The 23,981-nt window shown below is 54.6% G+C and overlaps 1 protein-coding gene, 1 long non-coding RNA gene and 1 pseudogene across 4 annotated transcripts in view; all 3 read right to left on the minus strand.

Moving 5' to 3' along the window:
• The window catches only part of ACTN1 (actinin alpha 1), a 93,298-nt gene extending 70,178 nt beyond the window's left edge, over nucleotides 1-23,120 (minus strand). For 2 of the 3 annotated variants that reach the window (XM_077909753.1, XM_077909751.1), the window contains exon 1: nucleotides 22,929-23,120. In XM_077909753.1, coding sequence (XP_077765879.1) covers nucleotides 22,929-23,033 — 105 coding nt within the window. In that variant the 5' untranslated portion in view covers nucleotides 23,034-23,120. The remainder of the gene's footprint in view (nucleotides 1-22,928) is intronic. The other variant, XM_077909752.1, reaches the window with a different exon arrangement.
• LOC144320794 (uncharacterized) lies at nucleotides 14,964-22,364 on the minus strand. Its single transcript, XR_013386438.1, has 3 exons — nucleotides 21,935-22,364; nucleotides 21,507-21,589; nucleotides 14,964-15,255 (listed from the first exon to the last, which is right to left on the minus strand). It is a non-coding gene; the product is annotated as an uncharacterized LOC144320794 (long non-coding RNA).
• Nucleotides 16,213-16,342, minus strand: LOC144321488 (U4 spliceosomal RNA; annotated as a pseudogene).
• Nucleotides 23,121-23,981: the final 861 nt, after the last annotated feature.

Here is a 23,981-nt window from a genome sequence, read left to right on the forward strand (position 1 = left end):
GGGGTTGATTTAAGTACCAATATGCAGGGGCACCAGCTGGCTCAGGTAGAGCATGTGACTCTTGATCTCAGGGTTGTAAATTCAAGCCCCATGCTGGGTGTAGAGATGACTTAAAAATTAAAATCTTGGTCAGCCCCGGTGGCTCAGCGGTTTAGCGCTGCCTTCAGTCCAGGGTGTGATCCTAGAGACCCAGAATCGAGTCCCACGTCAGGCTTCTTGCATGGAGCCTGCTTCTCCCTCTGCCTCTCTGTGTCTCTCATTAATAAATAAATAAAATATTTTTTAAAAATTAAAATCTTAAAAAAAAAAGAAAAAAGAACCCATATGCAAAAAAGGTCTCTGTGTGTTCCATGAAACCACTACTGACGGTATCATCCATCACACCACTCTCCTAAAATGGAAAAACCCTGGTGTTCAGTACTTACAATGTCTCTCCCATGAACTGATATACTTCCTTTTATTAGAAAACAAACGTATGATAATTCCAATTTCCCCTTTTCTTTGGCTACCAGGAAGCTCAGAACTAGGGTCAAGGCAAACTTACAAAAAAAAACTAACCTCTTATAACACTGTTTTCTCAACTACTTCATCCATACCCTGACAAAGCTCAGAGCTTGCAACTTTAAAACTTTGTTATACATGAGCCTTTTAATGTGTTCTCCTAAAACTTTTTGGAAAAAAGCAAAACAGTACAAATAAAAAAATATTCATGAAACAAAGTCTATACTTGGATCTCACTTTCTCCAGAGAAGGAACACAAAGGCTGTGCAACTATATATGAAAATTTAAAAAAACAAACTTTGATAAAATGCCATGTGGAGAAATAAAAAAGCAGAACTAAAACTATACATACTATGATTACCACTATCAAAATAATACACTTATGAGTATAAACATAAAAATAGGTTTCTAAACCTATAAATTGTGTGTTTAGGTCAAAGGGTTAAAATGAGCATATCCACCCCCCTCACCAAAGTTGTTTGTCTTCTCAAATGGAAACAGAAGCCCATGCAAGCGAAATAAGCAGGCAAGCAGAAGCCAGACTTCCCTGGCCTTTCCAGTGTCACCCCCAAGGCTGCCACACTGGGGGGAGGGGACAGGCTCCCTAGGGACTGGAACCCAGTGTGGGGGGCGGGAGGCTGGATTTCTTAGGGTCTTGAAGAAGACCTGGACCCATGGCCTTGGAGAGGGGCAGGAGCCATCAGCCATGACCCCTGACCTCCAAATGCCTAGGACTTGACTGGCAAACTAGTGCCCCCTCAGCCTTCCCACTCAAATCTCACCCTCATCCATATCCAGAAACTCCCCTCAGGCCTGACTGACGGACATTCACAACCGGCCTGCCCACCTCCTTCCACCACAACCCTGCGCCCACACACCTGCAACCACATCCTCCATGTCCGTCCAGCCCAGGGGACTGCAAGCCCAAGGCCAGCACAGCTGTACTTGGTGCCCAGGCGACATGAGCCAAGTGGCCAGCAGACGGGACAGGTCAGCCCCTGCTGAGGGCCAAGGTTTGGGCAACTGGACTAGAGGCTTCCTCCTGCCTCCTCTGAAGTCAGCCCCCACCCCCCCCAACCAGGGCCGCCAGCCAAGCTCTTTGCCTGGCCCACCTCCTCACCTTTTGCCACCATCCCCCTTTACCTGGCTCACCCAGACATACTCCAGATTGGACTTTTAGCTCACTCTATCACTTCCTCCAGCCTCTACTGTGTCCATCTTTCCTCCAGTGACAACAGCCCACATCGGGGCAGGAAGCCTCAGGGGTCTGTGGAGCAACCAGGCCCTGGAGAGCAAGAGGGAGGCTGACTCATCACCTCGCAGGTGGAGTGAGCTCATTCCCATCCAGGGCATCCTCAGAACCAGAAACTCACAGCAGAGGTGGTTCCCATGGCAACGGGCCAGCGCCTCCTCCACAGAGGCTTCCCTGGCGTGTACCCACCGCCTGTGCCAGGGGTCACTTACCCCGCCCTCACCCCTGACAACAGAGTGAGCGGGGGCCTTGGGGACCAGGCGAGGCAGAGCTTCTCCCTCCACACCCCCACCAGCCTCAACCAGTCTACCCGAACGCACTTGAGACCAGGAAACACATGACCCCACAGTTCATTCCTTCTCTGGAAAGTTTGATGATTAGATATTCTGAGCTAGACTCCATCTCCCACACAACTCCCACCAGTACTACTTCTCTCCCTCGGGCCTCGCAACGTGGCCTGGAGCCTTCTCGACACAGTCAGGTTCCCCCCACTACTCCTCACATGGCTCCCACCCTCCCCACCAGACTGTGTGGCTCCCCAACCGTCCCCTCAATGCGCAGTGTCCAGCGCAGGCAGCCGCGCGCTGAGCAGGCCTCAGGACACGCCCAGAGCCCACTGCTGCCCTGAAGACGGCCGAGCTGGTCCCTCTGCTGACTCACCCAGGGCGCTGTCACCCACCCCCAGGTCTCTTTCTCTTCAGCTGCTCCCAGCCCACGCCTTCTCACGCATCCCGTACCCACCCTTCCCAGAGCTTGATACTCACTGTTCATGCCTCTGGTCACACTCTTTGCCTGGCCCACCTCCTCACCATTAGCCACCATCCCCCTTTGCCTGACTCACCCAGACATACTCCAGATTTGATTTTTAGCTCACTTTATCACTTCCTCCAGGAACTCCTCCAAGGTAGGTTGAGGCCTTCCTAGGGCTCCCTTCACTGTACGGCGTGTGACATCTTTGACCGTGACAAAGAAATGCCTGTTCATGGGCCTGTCACCCACTGGCCTCTCAAGCACCTGACCCTGATCTGCAAAAAAGCAGTACTTATTATTTGTTAAATCTCAGTGGTGAGCACATGGGTCTTTGTTGTGCTATTCTCCATACTTTTTCTTAGATTTAAAATGTCCTTAAAAAGAGACCCCCTGAGTGGCTCAGTAGTTGAGCATCAGCCATTGGCTCAGGGCGTGATTCCAGGGTCCTGGGACCATGTCCTGCATCAGGCTCCCTGCAGGGAGCCTGCTTCTCTCCCTCTGCCTATGTCTCTGCCTCTATCTCTGATGAATAAATAAATAAAATATTTTTTAAGAGTGTCATTAAAAAAGATGAAATGACCCGACCTCCCCTTCCCCCCCCAGGAAATGTGAACTGAGTGGATAGACTTTTGTTGGCTGCGGTGCCTCTGGCCCCATATGTCTAATCACCTCAAATATCTGGCTGGACTCATCCTTTGGAAACTTTCCTCCCACCCTGGGGCTGGAGTGGTGCCATGTGGCCAGTTACCAAGTCATTCAAACCTTCTGGAGCACTGCACCATGCCTGGCACAGTGGTGACATGGCCACACAAGGGTGAGTTTGCATTAGAACTATAATATCATGCCATCCCTGGAGGCTTGTCCTTTTTACAAGTGAGAAGAGCAGTTCACATGGGTGCACTAATCTCACCGTAAACTAGCCCAGATGGCTAAATATGACAGGGAGGCTTCACTGCTAAGGGTTGAAGCTGGGTAATGGGTACATTGGGATTCATTATGCTATTCTCTACTCCTGTACTTGAATTTTCCATAATGAGGTTTTTCTTTTTTAACTTATTCATGCAATGAACATTCCCTAAGTGCCTACCACATGCCAGGCATGGTGGATAAAGAGAGAAATAAGAACCTCCTCCTCTACCAGCCATGAATTGAAACCCTTTTTTCCCTTTTTGTTTATTTAGTTATTCATGAGAAACACACACACACACACAGAGAGAGAGAGGCACAGACATAGGCTGAGGGAGAAGCAGGCTCCCTGCAGGGAGCCCAGTGCCGAACTCGATCCCAGGACCCTGGGATCATGACCTAAGCCAAAGGCAGACACTCAACCTCTGAGCCACCCAGGGATCCCCATGAGTTGAAAACCTGATTAAATTCTAAATTATCTGCTATCTTACCTCGCCCAGAAAATTAAACACCTGATGGCACTTGTGACATGAAGACAATACCGATTTCCCCAAAGGGAAGAAGAGCTAATGAGGGGCTTTGGACACCGTGTCTCCTGGGCTTATCTCCCCAGCCTTGCCTCCTCCACCTATCCTTGGGTTCTCCCTCTGTACAGGGGTGCCCCCCCATTTAGTAAGTGGCTGCAGGACACCAAGGGTGGGCCTCAGGGCTGCTGCCCATCTCACAAGCCCACAGGAAGCCAGGACAGGATACCTGCAGAAGCCAGCTTTCCCTCAAAGGGCAGGACCCAAACACCCGTCATCCTACCATCACAACTTGTCCTAAAGCTTCTCAGTAACAGGTGCTAGGCCAGCTTGGGAGATTGAAATAAAGGCCACATGGAGGTCCCTGATTTTAAGGGAATCATGGTCCTATTGACTGGAAAGCCTTGGATTCGAATCCTAGCTCTGCCACTTACTAGCTGGAGGACTTTGGGTGAATTACTAAACCTGGGCAGCCCCGGTGGCGCAGCGGTTTAGCGCCGCCTGCAGCCCGGGGTGTGATCCTGGAGACCCAGGATCAAGTCCCACGTCGGGCTCCTTGCACAGAGCCTGCTTCTCCCTCTGCCTGTGTCTCTGCCCCTCTCTCTCTCTCTCTCTCTCTCTCTGAATAAATAAATAAATAAATCTTTAAAAAAAAAAAAGAGAGAGAATTACTAAACCTCTCTGGGCCTCAGTTTTCCCATGTGTAAAATGAGGATACTAGTGCCCACCTGACAGGGCTATTGTGCAGATTTCATAGGTCAGGGCTTAGATGTAAAAAAGCTAAGAACAGTGCCAGGCACACAGCATTCAAAGAGTTAATTCATATGACTCCTGCATTAGTGTTATTCACCAGGCTCCCACGGCCTATGAACAGGTCTAGATGACGACGTAGCTTGAAATGCAAAGAAAAAAAATCACAGAGTCAAGGCCAGATTCAAGAGACAGGCTCAGACTGGCTCTCGCTGTCCTTGCACCACGATGTTCACCCGCCTGAGCTCTTCTGAGCGATGTCCCAGCCCCAGCCTAATGGGTAAGTGGTGCCTGCGAACCTGGGAATGCTCTCCATCTGGCCTCTTCTCTCCGAGGAAGCCAGCAACGCCTCTTCTCCCCAACCTGTCCTCACCCAGGACCCTGTAGCCAGGCTGAGCAGTGGTTCCTTGTTGTTTGAGGTTTGTGCTTTTGTCTTCTTGAGGCAGCTGCCAATTTCTGTTCGCTCCGGGCACTGCAGCCCCCAAGGACCCAGCGTGAATCTGTATGCAGCATGCGAGCCTCAGTGTGCTATTTGACTTCTCGGGGTTTTGACCCCCTCACCTGTAAAAAGAGCTAATGCCTCCTCCCTTGTTGTGGGGATAATGGGAGGGCGTGATATGAACCAGCCACACAGGGCCTATACCCACCATGACTGTGTCAGCAGGTGGAGCCTGAAGCACTTCCAGAGACACAGGCCCCCCCAACCCTGACATGGCCAGGAAGGTGCCACACTCTGAAGTAGCCAGTAAAGGCATGGCCAGCACCCCTATGCTCCCCGGAAGGCCTGACAGTCTGCCTCTCCCCAGAGGCAAGGCCCAGGCCAGCCTCCTCCAAGAACAGCCTTGGGGATGGCCAGTGCCTGGGGTGCCGCACACAGCAAGCGGGAAACAGAAAAGACGTGGGGAGGAAAGAAGAGGCCCAAGAGAAGCCGCCATCTTGCCCTGAGCTGCCTGACAGGGCACTGGGCCCTACAGGGGCAGGGACCAGAACCCCAGCAGCTTTCACAACGGAGCACCCCCACCAACCTATCACTCAGCACCCCCCATGTTATAGGTGAGAAGCAGGTGTCTTGTCCAGCATCACACAGCAGTCATAGGCAGCTCTAAAAACAGACCACTTCCAGGTTCCGCAGGAATGTGTAAGAATGTCTGTGTCAGAAGAAAGGCATTTGGGACCCAAGGAGGTGGAGACCCAGTTCCATCTCTCGTGAGGGGCTCCCGGTCTCCAGTCAGGCCAGTGGTGAGGATCACGGGCTCGGATCTGGGAGCCTGGGGTTCAAAGGCCAGAATACCACTCACGAGCTATGTGGGTTGGGGCAAATTATTTAATCTCACTGAAGCTCAAATTCTTGTGTAAAGTGGAGATGAAAATGGAATAGTATCTACACTGCACAGTGTGGTTATGCGGATTCATGGATATAAAGCACATCACAGACTTAGCGCAGGGCTGGGCACGTGGTAATAAGTGTTCACTGTTAGTGTCAGGACCGTGACCACTTGCACCACCGGCACCACCCGCCTTGACCCTCTGGCTCATCTCTCACTCCCCTCCTCAACTGCAATCTCAGGAGCCAGTCCCGGGGACATCCGAGTACAATAACAGCCATACAAGGACCCACCTGTCCTCCACCACCTCCAACGTGGCAAAGCACAGCTGCCGTCATGTGTGAAATGCACCTGAACCTGACCACCCACACACCAGCCGGAACCCCAGCAGCTCCATCCATCTGCCTTCAGAGCACAGAGGCTCAGGCTGCCTGTCTGTCCGCAGGTGTTCTGGAGCCCACCCGCAAGGATGACCTCAGAAGACGGTTTATATGTGCTTGAATAAACACTCCTTACCTAAACCAGCCCCGCCAGGAATGAACCCATGGCAGAGCATCCTTGGACAAGTCAGATCACCATTATAGACCTCAGTCTCTTCATCTAAGGGGGGAGGACCAGGTGACAGTATCATTCCCTTTGGGCTCTGGCATTCTATGGTTTGATTTCTTCAAACCGCTACAAGGGAAAGAAGGGCTAGAGCAGCGCTCTGGAAATAAACACAGTGAAGGACAAGGCTGCCTATTGACACCAGTCCCTTGGGCAGATTCCAGGCTGAAATCCTTGCTCCCTGGCTCAGGCTGGAGTTTCTCCTACCTCGCACCAGCCCTGTGACGCAGCTAAGCCTACACAAAGGACCGATTATGAACGGTCCACCTTGCAGTGGGGTAGAGATGCTCTCCTCACCCCCGGACCACACCCTGACTAGATAGAAGGCAGAGCTAAGGGACCCTTCACCAATCCCAAATAAGGCTCCCTTACCCTCCACAGGCACCTGGCTTCCCAAGTGGCCACACCCCAAGCAGGCATTTGCAGAATAAGAGTGCATAGAGGGCCCAAGATGCAGAGCACAGCTGGATCCATAAGGAAAACTCACTCACCTGGCCCCACCCACACACTCCCTAGAGGGTGGGAACAAATTCCTGAAAGCTGAGGACACAGAAGACTTCTAAAGATAAGAGTCTTGTGTTAGCAAAATAGCTAGTCTCAAGGCCAGGCTGGTAAGCCCAGGAAATCAACTTCAAGATCACCTCTAGAAGTGCTTGGCTCTACTGAGCAACCCCCACCAAGAGGACAGAAAAGGGGCACCTGGGTGGCTCAGTGGTTGAGTTTCTGCCTTTAGCTCAGGTCGTGATCCCGGGGTCCTGGGATAGAGTCCCGCGTCAGGCTCCCCACGGGGAGCCTGCTTCTCCCTCTGCCTATGTCTCTGCCTCTCTCTGCGTCTCTCATGAATAAATTTTTTAAATCTTAAAAAAAAAAAAAAAAGAGGACAGAAACACAGAATGCTGGCACTGACCCAGACCTTAGAGATCATCTCCATGTGATAATCCAGGTAAGGCATTCACAACACAGCACTCCTATCGTCCTATAACCCAGCCCCCGTCCCGCACCCCAGTGTTACAGGCAAGGATCAGGCATGGCTTGTCCAGCATCACGCTGCAGCCACAGGCAGCTCTAAGAGCAAACCGCAGGTCCCCTGTGGCCCTGCTACATAATGCACGACTGTTCTCCTTGTTCCAAGGGGAAAGAACAGGGTCCCCCCAAGCACTGCCAAGCTCTCTGAACTGACAGTTCAAAGAGGATGGTTTTTCCACACCCACTCCTCTCCTAAATGCCACCCCCCAGGGTCCCAACAGAAAGGGAGGCAGGGGGGAGCAAGGTCCTGCTGGACCCCACATGCTGGTAAGCTGGAGGGCCTTAAGTTTCTGTCTGGTTCCACACCCCAAGGCCGCTGTGGCTAAAGACAACAGGCTGCTGCCATCCACCACTTGAGAGAGAACCCTCAGGGCTGGGGCCAGAAGGAGGTTTTACTTCCTCTGAGGCCCCCAAAGCCACACGAGAGGACCAGAAACTCCCTAGGATTTTTCTGAAGTAGGGGGCCTAGCCAAATGCAACAGGAGCCAGGAGCAGAGACGTGTCAGTAAGGCCAGTACCTCGGGAGAGGGATCTGAAGGGGGCCGCTGGCCAAAAGAGAACACACAGCTGGTCTGCCTAACAGGGAGCTGGAGGGGGGCAGCGGGGCGGGGGCGGGGGCTGTGCACGGGCTCCAGGCCACCCTGCAATCAGACGCCCTGTGTGGGGCGTGTAGCAGGGCCTGAGGTCATCCTAGGCTCAGACTCCATCTCAAGCATTAAGGCCGGCTTCCCTGACCTCTGGCCTCCTCCAGACTCCAGGGCACACCTATGAGGCTGGGGAGCCAGCCTGGGCTCTGCTCTGGGACCTGGAATCAGCCCCATAACTGCTGTGGCCCTTGGTGACTTGGACTGGAGCCACACAACACCTCAGCATCTGTCAGACATCTCCTGCTGGACTATGGCCACCACACCCCCTCCAAAGGCACCCAGCATCACCGTTCAGCACATCTAGTATTTGGTGGGCACCTATATCATGCTAACAGGAGACCCCTGAGGAGCCACCCTGCTCAGGGTACAGGAGCACAGTTCTGTCCCCAGGCCTGCCACCCAAACTGAGAAAGAACACAGCTTTCCCTTATTTGGGAGGGGGAGGAGGAGGCACGAGGTTGTAAAAATCGTCAGTCACCATCTACGTCAAGACTTCTACAGTAGGTGGCAAAAGCAGCCCCAGTTCTTCACCCCTGCCTGTGTCTACCTCCCTTGCTAGTAGCTTTGAGGTGTCTGCTCACTCTTTAAAAATGCAAATTCTCAGGCCCCACCCCAGACCGATACAAACCCTGAAGATGGAGGCCAGCATCTGTATTTTAACAAGCCTTCTGGGTGATTCGGATGCCCAGTCACGTTTAAGAACCACCCTTCTAGGCCTCAAGGCTCTGGGATGAGGTGACATGAGTGTGTCTGGATCACAGTAGCAGAGCCTCCAGGAGCCCCAGATAAAAAATCTCTACCAGAGGGGCTCCCGAGACCTCCAATCATCCAAGGAGCCCCAAGTCATTCATAGATCAGTGACATCCCCTGAGAACCCTCCAAATGTCCTCAGAGCCAAGAGTTTCACAATGCCCGAAGCGAGGGTGATGAGGACTGCCAAGAGGCTGCCAACACGCCTGTCCTTTCCAGCTCCCTCCTGCCCATCCTCTACCCAGGCGCTAAGTGAGCGAGGCAAGCGCTGAGTGGCTAAGAGCCAGCAGAGAAGGAAGAAAAGGCCAGAGCCGGGAAACCAAGCAGGGGCAGGGAGGCATAACTGGAATCCCACCGGCTGCCCCTGGGGCCCAGCCAAGAAGGGCTCAGCTGTGGCTCCCCACCTCGGCCTCTTCCAAAACTCTCTGTGCAGAGAACGACTAACTTCCAAATGTTGCAGGATGCCACTGTGAGACATAAAATGCAAACTCATTTAGAAGCATTCCCAAATTCACAGTAGCTTTCTGTCATTACATATTTGCTTCATCAAGAAGCAATAAAAGCATAACTGCTACCCTGGGAGGAGAAAAACTGGCAAGGCGGCAAGTCCCTAAGAAGCTGACTCTCGGAGGCCCGGAAAAAGAGGGCAGCAGGCAAGGGTGTAGGTGCACCTCCGCCCCCCCACCCAGGAAATGTGAGCCAGGTACCAAAAAAATCGTGGCAACAAAGAAAAGAAGAAACTGAGGCTGGCTGCTCCTGTCCTCCCTCCTCAAATACCGGGGAGTCTTTGAACCCAGTGCAGTGGGGGTGGGGGATGGGGGCACAGGGCCACAGGTGCAATACACGGAGCAACCCGCAGAGGCAGGAAACCCAGCTTCTGGTCCCCCTGCCACCTGTAAGAGTGACCCAGACAAGTTCCTCAAGTCCCCCAGCCCCTCCAGGCCTCAGCCAGGGTCTCATCCATGAACAGGAGCCAGTCCAACCGCCACAGCTCCAGGGCACAGGAAAGGACAGGGTGCGTGCAGGGTGCTATGTTGGGTGTGACACCATTTAACATACAACTACACAGGCAGGGACTGTATGAACACGGGCTGAGGACAGAAAGCACCGGACCAAAAGCCAGTTACTCCCAGGAAGGAAGGGAACAGCACGGGGCAGAGCACGCCAGCACCCCACCTCTGCCTGTAACACACGTGGTCTTTGTGCACTGGCCTCCAGAGCAGAAAACCCTAGAAATACCAGCTGGAACCGCCTGAGCCTCTGCAGGCCTTTCATTTATTCTTTCCCTGCAGCTAAGTCATCTCATAACGGTGATGTAAAGACTAAATGAATTCATAGCTGGGAACCCCTTGACAGTGCCTAGCCCACAGCACCCTACAGGGTCGGCACACACTGCAGGAGGGGCAGGAGACAGGGGCAGATGCTCAGCTCCATAGTCCCAGATACCTTCCCTGGGCCAGGGCCTTGCTGGGCCTTCTGAGCCAGCAGCTCCCCTAGAAAGGGAATCAGGGGCAGGTCCCCGAGCCTGGCACCCCTGTGCCCCACTGTGACCTTACTGCTTGTGCCAAGCAGCTCCATTACAAGGGCTCTAGACAGGCCCACTGAACTGAGACCCTAGTGCAGCATTCCTTCATTTTTTTTTCCTTACCTACAATGAACCTCTAAATTAACTACTGTTTAACTTAACACAAACAAACAAAAAGATTGGCTTTCACTGAGACTTAAGTTTGGGGAAACATCTAAATTAAAAAGAGGCCTCAGGGTTTCACACATGCAAAGATACCTCCAGACGGTCCCAGCCAGGATCCAGGATAAAGGGCAGGAAACCAGGGGTCTGGCCCCGCTTCCCCTGCTACGGGAAAGCAGGATTCGTGAGCCGCCTCCTCCATCTCCCAGCTCCCAGAGCCAAGTCTGGAAAAGCACTACGGGTTCCTGGAAAGAAAGGCCTTTCCGAAATATCGGGAACACCACTGGAGAGTGCCATTATATATTATCTGGAGGATGTCTGCGGTGTTTGAAAGGGAGCCACTCCTCTGCCGAAGTCAAGGCAGTGGCCAAAATCAACACAGGGGCTCCTGAAAGCCAGAGAGACACACACGCATGAGTGCCTGCACTCACACGTATGCACAGCCTGCACACCCGCACTCACTCACAGCCCAGGCCAGACACAAAGGTCAAGACTGCGGGTACCTCCGCAAAAGCTGCTGCCTCCCTTGCAGAGCCCACGCTGGGGGGCGGCAAGGATCTTCTCCCCTGGTGTCGGGACTTGGAAGAATGAAAAGCTCCACTTCTCTCCATCCCCAAGCCATAGGCTGGGACGGTGCACATCCCCACAGTGGACACAAGGAGAGACGGTGGGGTGGGACTGTAACAGGCCCCCGCCTGCCCACGCACAGGGCTTGCGGCCTGGCCTCCGAGCCTGTCCTCCTAGCTGGAAAGCCAAGTTCCATTAGGAGACCTGCCCGAAGGAGGCCACCCACCTCGACGTCCCCACCCCTCCTGTCGTTTCACCTCCAGACGATTTGAAAATAGAGCTCAACACCCCTCACCCCTCCATTCTATTCCCACCCGTTTATAATCAGCTTTGCAGGTGGCTTTTAAAGAATAACTCTTTGGGCTCATAAAAAATGCTCGCCTGCAAGCCCCGGCCTGGCCTCAAATCGCAGGCCCGTGTCTGTGCTCTGAACGGGCCCACGGTACCAACCACCACGAAACAGGAAAAACAAGGCAGAGAGGAGGCAGCTCAAAAGCTCCCTTCCCCCACCCACTGCTTTTCCGCCTCAGCTGAACCACTTGGGGCCTCTGATTTTGAGGCCAAAGGTTCAACACTTGGGGGCAGGAAGGGCGCCATCCTACCCCGAGGCCTGTCCTCTGGCCTGGCTCGCAGCACTGAAAAGCTAGAACTGCTTGTTCCGACCTAAGCCCCCAACGATCCCTCACCAACTTTCTTAACAATCTCAAAGCTTAAACAGGAACCTCAGGCATTGTGTTTCATTGGAAACCAAAATAAAAAGGGAGCCTCAGCTACCTGGTTCAAAGCCTGCTCAGTTCCCCTGGTGACCAAACAAAGGGAAAGATGAGCAAGGGAAGCGGGAGGGAACCAGAGCAGGAGAGGAGGGACAGGGCTGAGTCTTAAAGTTGGGACTCCAGTTCCCAAAAACTGGGCTCTAGGACTCGGGGGGCCCTGCAGCTTCTGGGGGACCTGAGTCTATCCTGTCAGTTACTCCTATTGAATAGTGTGGAGAAATACAAGTAGAACACTCTCCTACCTTTTCAACCTGGGGAGTAACTTCAGATAGGCCCTGCTCCCCTGGCTTCGCCTATCAGACCCTCCAGGCAAAGACCTGAACTCAAAACCAACTCCGCCCCATCCAGGTTGAGAGGCCCTGGTAAAGTCATTTAACTTTTTCTGAGTCTTACCTGCCCTGTCTATAAAAAAGGGGTAAGCCCTCACAAGTTTGCTCATCATGATTAATGAAGACAAAACCACATGTGAAAGCATCAAAAATCGTAAATCATGGGGCACCTGGCTGGTTCGGTCAGTAGAACATGCAACTCTTAATCTCGGGATCATGAGATCAAGCCCCACATTGGGAATAAAGTTACTTAAAAAAACAGAAACCAGAAACATGAGTCCTGGGACGCCTGGGTGGCTCAGTTGGTTAAGTATCAGAGTCTTGGTTTTGGCTCAAATCATGATCTCAGGGTTGTGAGATCGAGCCCTGCATTGGGCTCCATGCTCAGCTGGAAGTCGGCTTGCAATTCTCTCTCACTCTCTTTGCCCCTCCCACTCATGTTCTCTCTCTCAAATAAATCAATCTTAAAAAAAATGAATTCGGGATCCCTGGGTGGTGCAGCGGTTTGGCGCCTGCCTTTGGCCCGGGGCGCGATCCTGGAGACCCGGGATCGAATCCCATGTCGGGCTCCCGGTGCATGGAGCCTGCTTCTCCCTCTGCCTGTGTCTCTGCCTCTGTCTCTCTCTCTGTGTGACTATCATAAATAAATTTAAAAAATTAAAAAAATAAAATAAAATAAAAAAATGAATTCTATAATGAGTACTTGATTATAAGTCATCTTTAGTTGTTCCTTATGATTTTATTTACGTAAGCCTTGTCTCTCAAAATATAAACTAAGAATAGCAGAAGGTTCGGAAACTGAGGAGGGCACTTGATGGGATGAGCACTGGGTGTTATACTATATGTTGGCAAATTGAATTTAAATAAAATATTTTTTAAAAAAGGAAGAGCAAAAGGTTTGTACTTCTTAAGAGTTGAGTTCAGAGGTCGATCAGCCTGGGCTCATTCATAACCTGGCCTACTAGCTGGTTGATCTTGGGCAAGATACTTAACCTCTCTGAGCCTCAGGTTCCTTGTCTGTAACAAGGAAAATAACAGTACCTTCCTCATAGACTTGACAGATTTAAGTAATGCAAACCATACAATCATGAGATAGTAAACGATCAGTCGTTTTACTTATTTGGGGAACCAAGACAATCTTAATAAATAGTGGCTGGCTGCATAAAGCAGAAAACACTCCTCTCCAGCCTTCCCTCTCTCATCCTCTCTTCCGTCCCCAGGAGGTTGACAATGTTTACATCACCTCCCAGATCTTGGGCTTGGGAAATGCTTTAAACCAAAAGGTTCCCCTTAAGCACCCAGGGCACCAGCACCTTCCTCCCCTTCTCGCTTTGCAGCTGTTGACCACCTTACACTCCCATCTCCCAGCTTGAGGTTTTCATCTGTCAAGAGGAATCATCCCATGTCCCTTCCAAGGCTGTCATGGATGCTAAACGAGGCCACCGACAGAACATGCCTAACAGGCAAGCCATGTACAAGAGGGGTTTCTCGGTGACCCCCACCCCCCAGGCCAGGAGAGGACCCCACCACCTCTCAATAAAGAACAGACCCCAGCCCCAAAGTAGCCCATTACAGCCAAGGACCAAGCAGTCAGTTTCCAGGGTAACAGCATCCTCTGCATCTACTCCCAATTTCCATCCCCGGCTGCTTTTCATTCTCTTCCCGCCTCTGTAGTGGGCTAAGTCACCTCTTCCTACTATTGCTAGGCAACCCTGAGAGCAGGCAGCTGCCTCCTGGGGGAGGACCCTGAGCCCCCTCCCCTTCCCAGGGCTCAGGCCCTGGGGAAAGCTGCCCCAGGTGGACACTTCCACCCCCACCCCATTAAGGCTGGGGCTGCAGAGGTGGGAAGCATGCCAGACCAACAGGGTTTAGAGGTGCATATGCAGGCGGACTTGGCCTTGGGTAAATGAGGAGAGCCACCCCCTGCTTCCCCACCCCAGCCTTCTTTCTACTTGCCTGTGCTCATCTGTGATCTATTCTTAAGCAGTTTCCAAGCACAGGGTAACATCATCAAGCTTTTGATGAAAGGCACCCTTCTTGATTATCTTCCTCTTCTGTGGCTCTCCCACTCACTCACCATGAACCTGGATCCCTGATCTTCAACAGCGAGCAAGAGAGAACAGGTAAACACCAGTGAGGAAGAGGAGCAAGGAGGCAGAGCACCAGAAACTCCTGTGAGGTTGCTTAGCTCCGAAGGTGGGAGGACAGGCAATTGTCATTTTCTTCTCTGCATCGCTTAGCATGTTCTCAGGTTTTTTAAATTAAGATAGAATTATACCATAAAAGTCACCCATTTGAGGTTTTGGTACATTTATATATATAATATATATTATATATAATATATATTATATTTACATATATTAGACTGTCTTTACATATATTTCATGTATACATATTTTGAGCAAGTTTTAGTATATTTAGTATATAATTTTCAGTGCATTCACAAGGTTGTGCCATCATCACCACTATCTATCTAACTCCGGAATGTTTTAATCCCTGGGTTTTTGTTTCATAGATGTTTGTCTCCAGTGAAATGGTCCTAGATAACACAAGTACTTTTCTTTCTTTTTAAGATTTTATTTATTTATTCATGAGAGACACAGAGAGAGAGGCAGAGATGCAGGCTCCCCAGGGGGAGCCTGATGCAGGACTCGATCCCAGGACCCCGGGATCACGACCTGAGGCGAAGGCAGACGCTCAATCACTGAGCCACCCAGGTGTCCCAAGCACTTCTTTCATAAGCCGCAAAGTGGCGAGGAGGCAAACACCGGATCCACGCTGCCTGGCTGCAGATCCAGGTCCACCTCTTACTGGCTGTGTGATCTTGGAAGTTAGGCAGCTGCTCTGAGCCAGCTACCTCATCTGTAAAATGGGAATAAAGTGCCCACCTCATGGGATCAGATGTGCTAATGTAACAGAGAGTCCCCGACACAGTGCCTGACACTTAGCCTGTGCTCAGAAGGGTGAGCCACTATGAATACGATGAGAAAAAGAATTGTTTTTTAAGTACAGTTCTGCTCCCAGCTTGGCTTTGGGAAGATGACTGTGCCCAGGCTGTTGGGGACTGCCATTATTTTTGCTTATTTGTCTGGAAGGGCTGAATTGGGCACACAAAAGCAGCAAGTTGGTGTCATGACAGTTGCCTGTGTGGCTTTGGGGCCTATGCATCACCATACCAGACTCGAGGTACCCAGCATGTTGAGAATCGCCAGATAGTCCCCAGCTCCAGGACATGGGAGCAAGGGCTACGGCAGGCAAGGCAGAGAAGAGAGCACCTGACCAGCCCTCTCTGTAAAAATGTATCCCCTACCCACTGAGAAGGAAGGTTTCTGGGAACTTGAACTTAATGCCTAGACTGGGACCCAGGGAGAAACCTTGAGGTGTTAAGAGGAAGTAGGAACGCCTGGCTGGCTCAATCAATGGAGCATGTGAGTCCTGAACTCAGAGTCGTGAGTTCAAGCCACATGTTGGGTATAGAGATTACTAAAAAATTAAATCTATTTAAAAAAAAAAAAAAAAAGAGGAAGGTGGGCTTTCAGGATGGCTCTAAGCCCTGATTTGCTGGGTCTCCTGTGCCCACCACTCCCAAAGCCCCTTGCCTCCAAAAGGGCCAGGTTGGGCAATTCATGCTGACTTAGCAGGACACTAGTGCCCCAACAATGAGGCAGAACCTTGGGCCTGAATCAGGAGTCCGGCAGGCTGACCCCATGTGGCCAGAACAGTGGTTTCCTCTGCCCGTGGCCCCCGAGCCATGACCTCCTGCGAAGCTGCAGATTACACGGTCCAAACCAGCTGGTGGGTTCTGGGACCTCTCCGGTGAGCCCAGCTCCCCAGGCCCTTGCAGAGATGTGTGCCCACTGAGCATACTCACAGGGGAAAAGTTTTCAATCAGCAATAATTGCGCCTGAGATAAACCTCAGTGGCTACGATACTGCCACTGCGCAAAACTCTCATGGGGGAAAAGCAGGGCTGGTGGGGAAGCTGCCTGAGACCGCGGCTGGTTGGCTGCATACCCTGTCCTAGGAAAAGCTTGTGTGGGTTACAGGTGAGGGCAGTTCAGGCGGGGTTCACTGGTGGGGATGGTCCCAACAACACCTGCACAGGTGTGGGGCTCAAAAGCCCCACCTGTGAGCTGTACACACAGCCTGGCCTCTCAGAAAGGTGAGAGGTCAGCTCTGGGAGCAAGAACAATGGGAGGGGGTGTCCCCGGCCGGCAGCAGCTTACACTTTGTTGCCCTCCAGTCTGCCCTTCCACACTTCTCCTTGCTCCTTCCTGTCCTGCCCTCCCTTATAACACACACACACATCGCCTTCCCAGCAGAATCTTCAAATCCTGCCTATCCTCCAAGATGCAGCTCAAATGCCATCAGCTCCTCCCCTTCTCCACCCTTGCAGGCAGCAGTGCTGGCTCCTGCCCTACAGCAGCCAACACCACACCTCTGGCCATTTTTGGCACTGCCTCGTGTGACTTTTCTATCTTCCTGGTTCCCCCTCCACCTAAACCATGATTTGCAAGACCCTAGGTGGGTGGAGCATCTAGGGTACAATGCTCACTGATGGGCTCCACCGGGAGAAATTGTTGAAGTTCTTACACTAAGAAGGGACTAGAAGGTAGAGGACAGAGAAACACGGACTCTTCTCTTGAGACACACAGTAGCAGATCTCATGTCTCAGGCTTGGGCTGCCCCACCCTGGTTCCAGAACCACAGGAGGCACCAGGTCTTGTGCGACAAGTCCTCAAGCCAGGCTTACGGTTTGTGGCCACTGGCCAGGTGCCCAGCCCCAGGCCTTCCTGGAGAAGGAAAAGAGAGTTCCAAATCCCGACCACAAACAACAAACTACAGGATGCCCATTTGGTTTGACCTCCTCACCCTCAGCCCTGCCTGTAAGAGGGGCCCAGGGGTCCAAGCCTCCCCCCACCCGCACCCCCAACTCAACTGAGCACAGCCTTAGCAGACCCTCCTCAAGAAGCCAGCTTCAGGAAATGACTTTCCTCCTTTTCCTTTTGAAAAGGCTGGTGACCACCGACCCTGCAGGAGCCTGCGAGCCTATGACTTCAACAAGCCCGTCTCCAGTGACCAAAAGCCCCTCAAGAGCTCATCATGCCTCAAAACTGGACAACTGGGTGTTCAGTGAACTCCAGGCCTTCCTGCATCTGTGCTAGAGCAGCCTAGATGGCAGCCAGAGGCAGCCCCGCAGCCCTGACGCTCCAAGGCCCCCTGTCCACCTCTCCTTCAGGTTTTGTTGATCATTTTGCCAAACCATGGGGCACGTGTCCTCAGAGCACCCGTATGAGACAGGTTTGGAAGAGGAAGCAGCTGTGACCAGTCCTAGAGCAAGGCAGGGCTGGCGGGTCACCAGGAGGCGTGGGCAGGGCCCAAAGAATGCCCTCAGCTACTTGACAGTGGGACCTGAAGACATTCCAGGCTGTATCCCCTTGAAGAAATCCGTACTTTGAGGTCATTTTAGCTGTACCATAACCAAGTGACAAAGCTTTTGAGCACTTCACATTCATCTCTTCATGCAGGATACCCAGGAGGTAGGTAAAGGGTAGACAAGGGATTCGACACCATTCTGCAGTGAGGGGGCTGAGCTATCAAAAAAGTCAAGTGACACAGAACGAGCCAGAGTTTACTTCAGGGTCCAAGATCAAGGAGAACACAACTCCGTATCCTCCTAGCCAACGAGGAGTTGGCTCCCTCTAAGACGTGTTTATATACTCCACCTTATCTCCAAGAACATGGGGAAAGGCCACAGAAATCCTGGCACCTCAAAAGAGTTAACATTTATTTATTGAGCCCTCAGTGTCAGGTGCTATGCTAAATTCCCTACACACATTACTTGGTTTAAACCTCCACTCAACTATTATCAGGCAGGAATGATTAATTTCCTCATTTCCCCATTGGCATCATCAGGCACAGAGCAAGTAAGTGACTCACTGAAGATCACGTAAGAAGTCGGTGGAGAGGTGAAGATTTGAACGCCGTGTGCCCAGAGCACATCTATCTGCAGAGGCTGGAGCCAGGATACAGCCCCAGGATGGGTGGTTTGTCTGGAATGTCAAGCATTCCATCCCTGTCCCCACCACCCATCCCCGAGTTGGGAGCCATGCATGATGTTATTTATCCAATTATTCAGCGTTACTTCTTGACCACCTACAACAGGCCTTGCCCTGTGCTAGCCACCAGGCATTCAGCAGAGAGCAGAAGAGGCGGGCCCTGCGCCCACGCCACCGGCATGAGGTGAAGCAGGCAGGAGCACAGAACAGTGAAGGGTAGGAGGGCCGGAACGAGAGTCCATTCTCTCCTCCTGCACGTTTTACTTCCACAAGGCATCGCTCTGGTTTTTGCAGCCCTAACCTTCATGGCAGGTGGATGTCCTGGTCCTCCCCCAGTAAACCCCTCCCTGGTAGGTCTCCGCCCCCCCACCCCCCACCCCCGCCGCTGCCCCCCCCCCCCGCCCCCCACCGGCGGCCTCGGCCAGCTCCTGCAATGGTCCTGCATCCAGCAGGGAGTATAAACAAGGTGACCCATCTTCCTGTGACCTGGCATGATGTGGGTGCAGACTCAGGACCTGGGCCTATTTACAACCACCTTTATTCACCTGCCGGGTGAATGCCGATTTCAATACCATCAGCTCAACAAGTATTGACTAAGGTCTTCTATGAAAAAAAACAAAAACAAAAACCACCGGGGCTGGCATCTGTGAGATCTGTTAAACCTGAGCCTCCATGATTCAAGTAAGAAGCGAGAATAGAATGTAATAGCTGAAAACTACCATTCTCCAAATCTTCATCAACCCAGCAGGTGGGGGTATTAGCTCCTTTTTCTAAAGAAGGAATCGGAAGCTGAGAAGTTACAGTAACTTGCCCCAGGTCGCAAGCCTGAAATTGTAGAGTCAGGGTGCTGCTAGTCCGAGTCCCTGCTCTCCCCGGCCGGCTTGGGCCCCAGCGGGCACACACACGAGGGTGTGCAGGAGACGCACGTGACGGAATAAACGGAGGGAGGGCTATCGTCATCCTGAGAAGATGGGTGTTCAGGCCTCCCTTCGAAAAGGCAGCACTGGAGCTCAGCCTGAGGCAAGTCCGGAAGATTGTGAAGGCCCGCAAACTCCCTAAGCCACCGCATTCTGGGTCGGAGTCCAGCCCACAGCATCCCTTGAAGAAGGGACAAGCCACAGCCAAACGCTGCAGGTTCTTGAGTCATGCCTCCGGTCCACACAGACGTCGACCTGCATCTGCAGAGGCCTAACCAGTCGCCAAGGAAGTACTTCCTACCACATCATTTCACCGCTGCCTGGAAGAGCCCCGCGGGATGGGCAGGGCAGGCCAGGAATGCAGCCCGGAACGGAGGAGGGAGCAGCGGAAGCACCTGTCTGCGGCACTCAGCCCTCCAGCCTCAGCGCTCGGGCCTGGGCCTGGGCCTGCCAGCGTAGGTGCTCGGAAAGCATTTGTCGAGTGATCTAATTAAAGCCCAGAGAAATGAAACGACTTGCCCGAAGTCTCTCAAACTGTTGTGACTGCACTACAGCTAAAAACAGGGCCCTCTGCCTCCCCCCGGAGGCCTTCGTATCCCACCGCAGTGTCCTCCCACCCAGCCACCGACACTCACCCTCCTGCCTCCATCTGAAATGGCCAGCCTCCTCTGTCCACTCGTCCGCTCTCATCCCCCTCATCCCTCACCTCCCACGGTCAGCAGGGAAGCAGTCAAAAGCAACAAGTTGGGGCGCCTGGGTGGCACAGTTGGTTAAGCATCCAACTCGTGGTTTTGGCTCAGGTGGTGATCTCAGCATCACGAGATCAAGCCCTGGTTCAGGCTCCGCGCTCAGCATGGAGTCTGCCTGGGATTCTCTCCCCCTCGCCCTCTGTCCCTCCCACTTGTGCTTGTGTGCTCTCACTCTCTCTCAAATAAATAAGTCAGTTAAAAAAAAAAAAAAAGGCAACAAGTAACTTTAGGTCTGATCCCCACCACCCCACTGAGAACTAGGTGAAATTTTCTTTCAGACGCTATGGTCCATGCAAGGTAACAGAATTAACAGCAGGAAAAAAAAAAAAAAAACAACTTGGATTTTCAGTCAGGCCCAGAGCTTGTGCCACGCCCCCACCTCCTCCATCAAGCCCTGCCAAAGCAGACTTTGGCTCCCCTTGGTCCAGAGATCCATGAAGGCTCTGGATGCCAAGCTCAACTTTCCTGCCTTCCTCACCTCCCAGGGACAAGTGAGGGAAAGTTCCCTGCCCCTAATACGGCTGCATTCCAGCCTCCCCCCACCCCACCCATGCACCATTTGGGATTCGGGGCTGGTTACTTCCCCCTCTGCCCCTCATCTCCTCCACATCAGGTGTGCCAGGCTCACATTAGCCAATGCCAGCTCTTGCAACTGTTGAGTTTGCTCCTTAGATAACCAGATCTTGCAGATGACCCTGTTCCCACCTGGCTGTGCAGAAGCCTGGAACACACCCACCACCACCCCGCAGAGTTTTATGCATCTATGTGTGTATACACAGAGAAAGAGGCAATATAATTTTTCTCCCCAACTATATTTAATGTATTCATTCATTCATTTGATAATATGGAATACTATGAGCAGGTCCAGTGACGTGACGTGACCAACACTGGGGAGACAAGAGTTTCTGCCCTTCCAGGAACTTTATCCCCCAGTCCTGTTCACTCCTGCCCCAAGTAGGCATACAATAGGTGCTCTGTAAACAGGGATGTCTCCTCTCTTCCCCATGGAAGATCCCAAGACATTGACCGCCCTAATCCCACCCCCTCCTATCCAACTTAAAATCTCGTCTGAAAAAGGCCTCACCCTGAAATTTTAAAAAGGCGACCCTGCCTTGCCCACATGAGAAATCTCCAAATTACCCACTCCATTCTCAGCTCCACCAACAGCCCAATTGTCCCAGGAAATAAGCCTGGTGAGTGAGGGACTGTCACAGCCTCTCCCCCAGTATCCCCCCCATAGGGAGGAGGGGGGCAACAGGAAGAGGAGGAGGGATGTTTAAGTAACTGCCACACTGCAAGTCAGCTCCCCTCCTGCCATTGCCCTATAGGGCCTGGGTCACAGGTCCCCCCCGCTTTGAGGAAGCCCTTTGTGCGTGTGTTTTAAATTACCTCTGCTTGTCTGATGAAGTGAGTAAAAGGGCGCCGATTCAGGGCTTAGGATTCCTGAGTGAGCTAATACAGGATGCCTTTGGCTGGAAAAAAAACTTCAGTCGGCTCCCTAAACTCCCCCCCTTTTAAGTTTAAAAAAGGGAATGAATGTTACCATTTTTGGACATGAGCGTTCTCCCTCAAGCCCAGCCCTAACCGCACTATCCAAAGGGACGCGCCATCCTGCCCCCCCCCATTCCCAGATCAGCCGGGGGTGGGGGGGGGATGAAATGAGGAGGGACCGGATGGGAGCGGACAGCGGAGGAGCGGGGGGAGAGGAGGGTGTGCAGGGTACGTGGCCGCCTGGGGCAAGAGCTCACAGCGCAGGCAGGAAGCAGAGGCAGGGTTGGGGCGCCCTCCCCTCCTCCCCCACTGGAGTGGTTTCTGACCTCTTCCTGCCACCGGCCACTGTGCCCGGGTCCCACCGCCAGCTCCGAGCGCAGCCCCCGTGACGAGGTGCGCGCCCTGCACACCGCGTCTGGGACGCCTGCGGACGGTGGCCAGGCAGGGGTTCCCCAACGACTGACCCCGAGTATCCCAGGGAACAACCTCTTGTCCTGGAGCCCTGCAACTCAGATCAAGTTGCCCCCAAATCGCCCTCTCCCAGGAATAAGCGGGTGTCGGAGAGGCAGGACGCAGAGGCAAGCCCGCAGCTGAGTTAAGCAATAAAACGGTTTGCCGTCCTGACCCCGCCCCCACAGGGCCGGCTGGGGACCGGCTGGGGACCGGCTGGGGACCGGCTGATGCCCCTGGTTTCGCGGCCCCAGCCGCACTCCAGCAGGTCCACCTCCAGGCCGACCCGGAGGCGGCGGCCCGTCCCCGCGCCCCCCCCCCGCGCCCCGGCCCCCCGGCTGGGGCTGGAAGGTGCAGGTCCCGCGCAGCCTGCAGCCTGTCCCCGCAGGTCCCGAGCCCAGGGCGGCCCAGGAAGCGCGCTGCCGCCGCACGCCGCACGGAGAGGCGGCCAGGCAGGGGGCGATCCCGAGCGAGCAGCCGCCTCGCCGGCGGCTCGGCCCAGCCGCCCCAGCACCGCCCCCCACCCGGCCCACGCGGGGACGGCGCGGCCGCAGCCGGGTGGCCGGAGCCGCGGACCCAGGGCGACCTGCCCGCCGGCCGCCCCACCTCCCCGCGCTCGCGCTCGCGCTCGGCGTTCGCGGGCTCCGGCAACAGGGCTCGCCCCCTTCCGCCCGCGCCTGTAACCCAACACCCCACCGCGCGGCGGCCGCGCATCCCCCGCCCCCGCCCCCGCCCCCGCCCGTGCGCGCCGGGAACCCGTGCGGAGCCCGGAGCCCGGAGCCGGGAGCGAGGCGGGCGGCGCTGGCCGGGCCGGGGGGCTGCGGGGGGCTGCGGGGGGCTGCGGGGGGCCGGGGCGGGGGCGCTGCTGACCTTTCTCTGCTGCTTCTCCCAGGCCGGGTCCAGGAGCAGGTCCCGATCCCAGTCCTCTTCGGGCTGCATGTAGTCGTTGGTTTGCTGGGAATCATAATGGTCCATGATGGTGCGCGCGTGCAACGAGCTGGATTTCTTCCTCCACCTTCTCTCCGGGCGGCGGCGGCGGCGGCGGCGTGGGGAGGGGGCCGGGCGGGCCGGGCTGGGCTGGGCTGGGCTGGGCTGGGCTGCGCGGGCGTGGCCGGCCTGGCTCCCGGCGCCGGTTCCGCGGCGGCGCTGCTCGCGGAGCTGCTGGCGGCCGGAGCTCGCGGACCGCCTGCCCGGGACTGAGCTCCACGCACAGTGAGCGGGGCGGACACCCTCGCGCTGCGGGAGCCGGGGCGGGCGGGGGCGGCGGGGCGGGGGGAGCCTCCCGAGGCTCTCCATTGGCCAGGCCGACTTGCCCAAACTTCCCCCCACCGCCTTTCATTGGGAATTCCTGGCATCCGTCAGGCGGGCCGCGGCCATATAGGTGGACCGGGCGGCCCCCTCCCCGCGGCGCTCGCCCCCGCCCCCGCCCCCGCCCCCGCCCGGGCTCCCACTCCCCCGCCGCTCATGTGACACCAGCTTAAGCCGAACGGGACCCGAGCGGGGGACGCCGCGCCGAGCTCTGCGACCGAGCGGCAGCGCGCCCCGACCCCAGCCGCCGCCGGGGGCCCGACCGCGCCCCGCCCGCGGGCAGGCGGCGGACTCGGGGGCGCCGGCCCCGCTGGACCCCCACGCGCCGCGAGCCCCCGGCGGCCGGGGCTGGAGAGGGGACGAGAGCACACCGGGACAGCGTTTCACGTCCCCGCTGCTGGGGTCCGAGGAGTCAGCGCCCAAGGAACGGGGGCAGGGAACGCCGGAATGGGAAGGCATTTCCCGGGAATTTCCTGACTCCGTCCCTCCCGCCCCGCCCGCGGGACCCAGCCGACCCCTGCCCCCGAGAGCACGGAGCTTTCCCGCCTCGCCGCACGGCCCTTTCTGGCCGGACCTCCGGCTCGGGGGAGCGCTCTGCCCGAGGGCTTCCCGGGG

Source organism: Canis aureus, chromosome 9, assembly GCF_053574225.1.
Source record: "Canis aureus isolate CA01 chromosome 9, VMU_Caureus_v.1.0, whole genome shotgun sequence".
Taxonomy (NCBI): domain Eukaryota; kingdom Metazoa; phylum Chordata; class Mammalia; order Carnivora; family Canidae; genus Canis; species Canis aureus.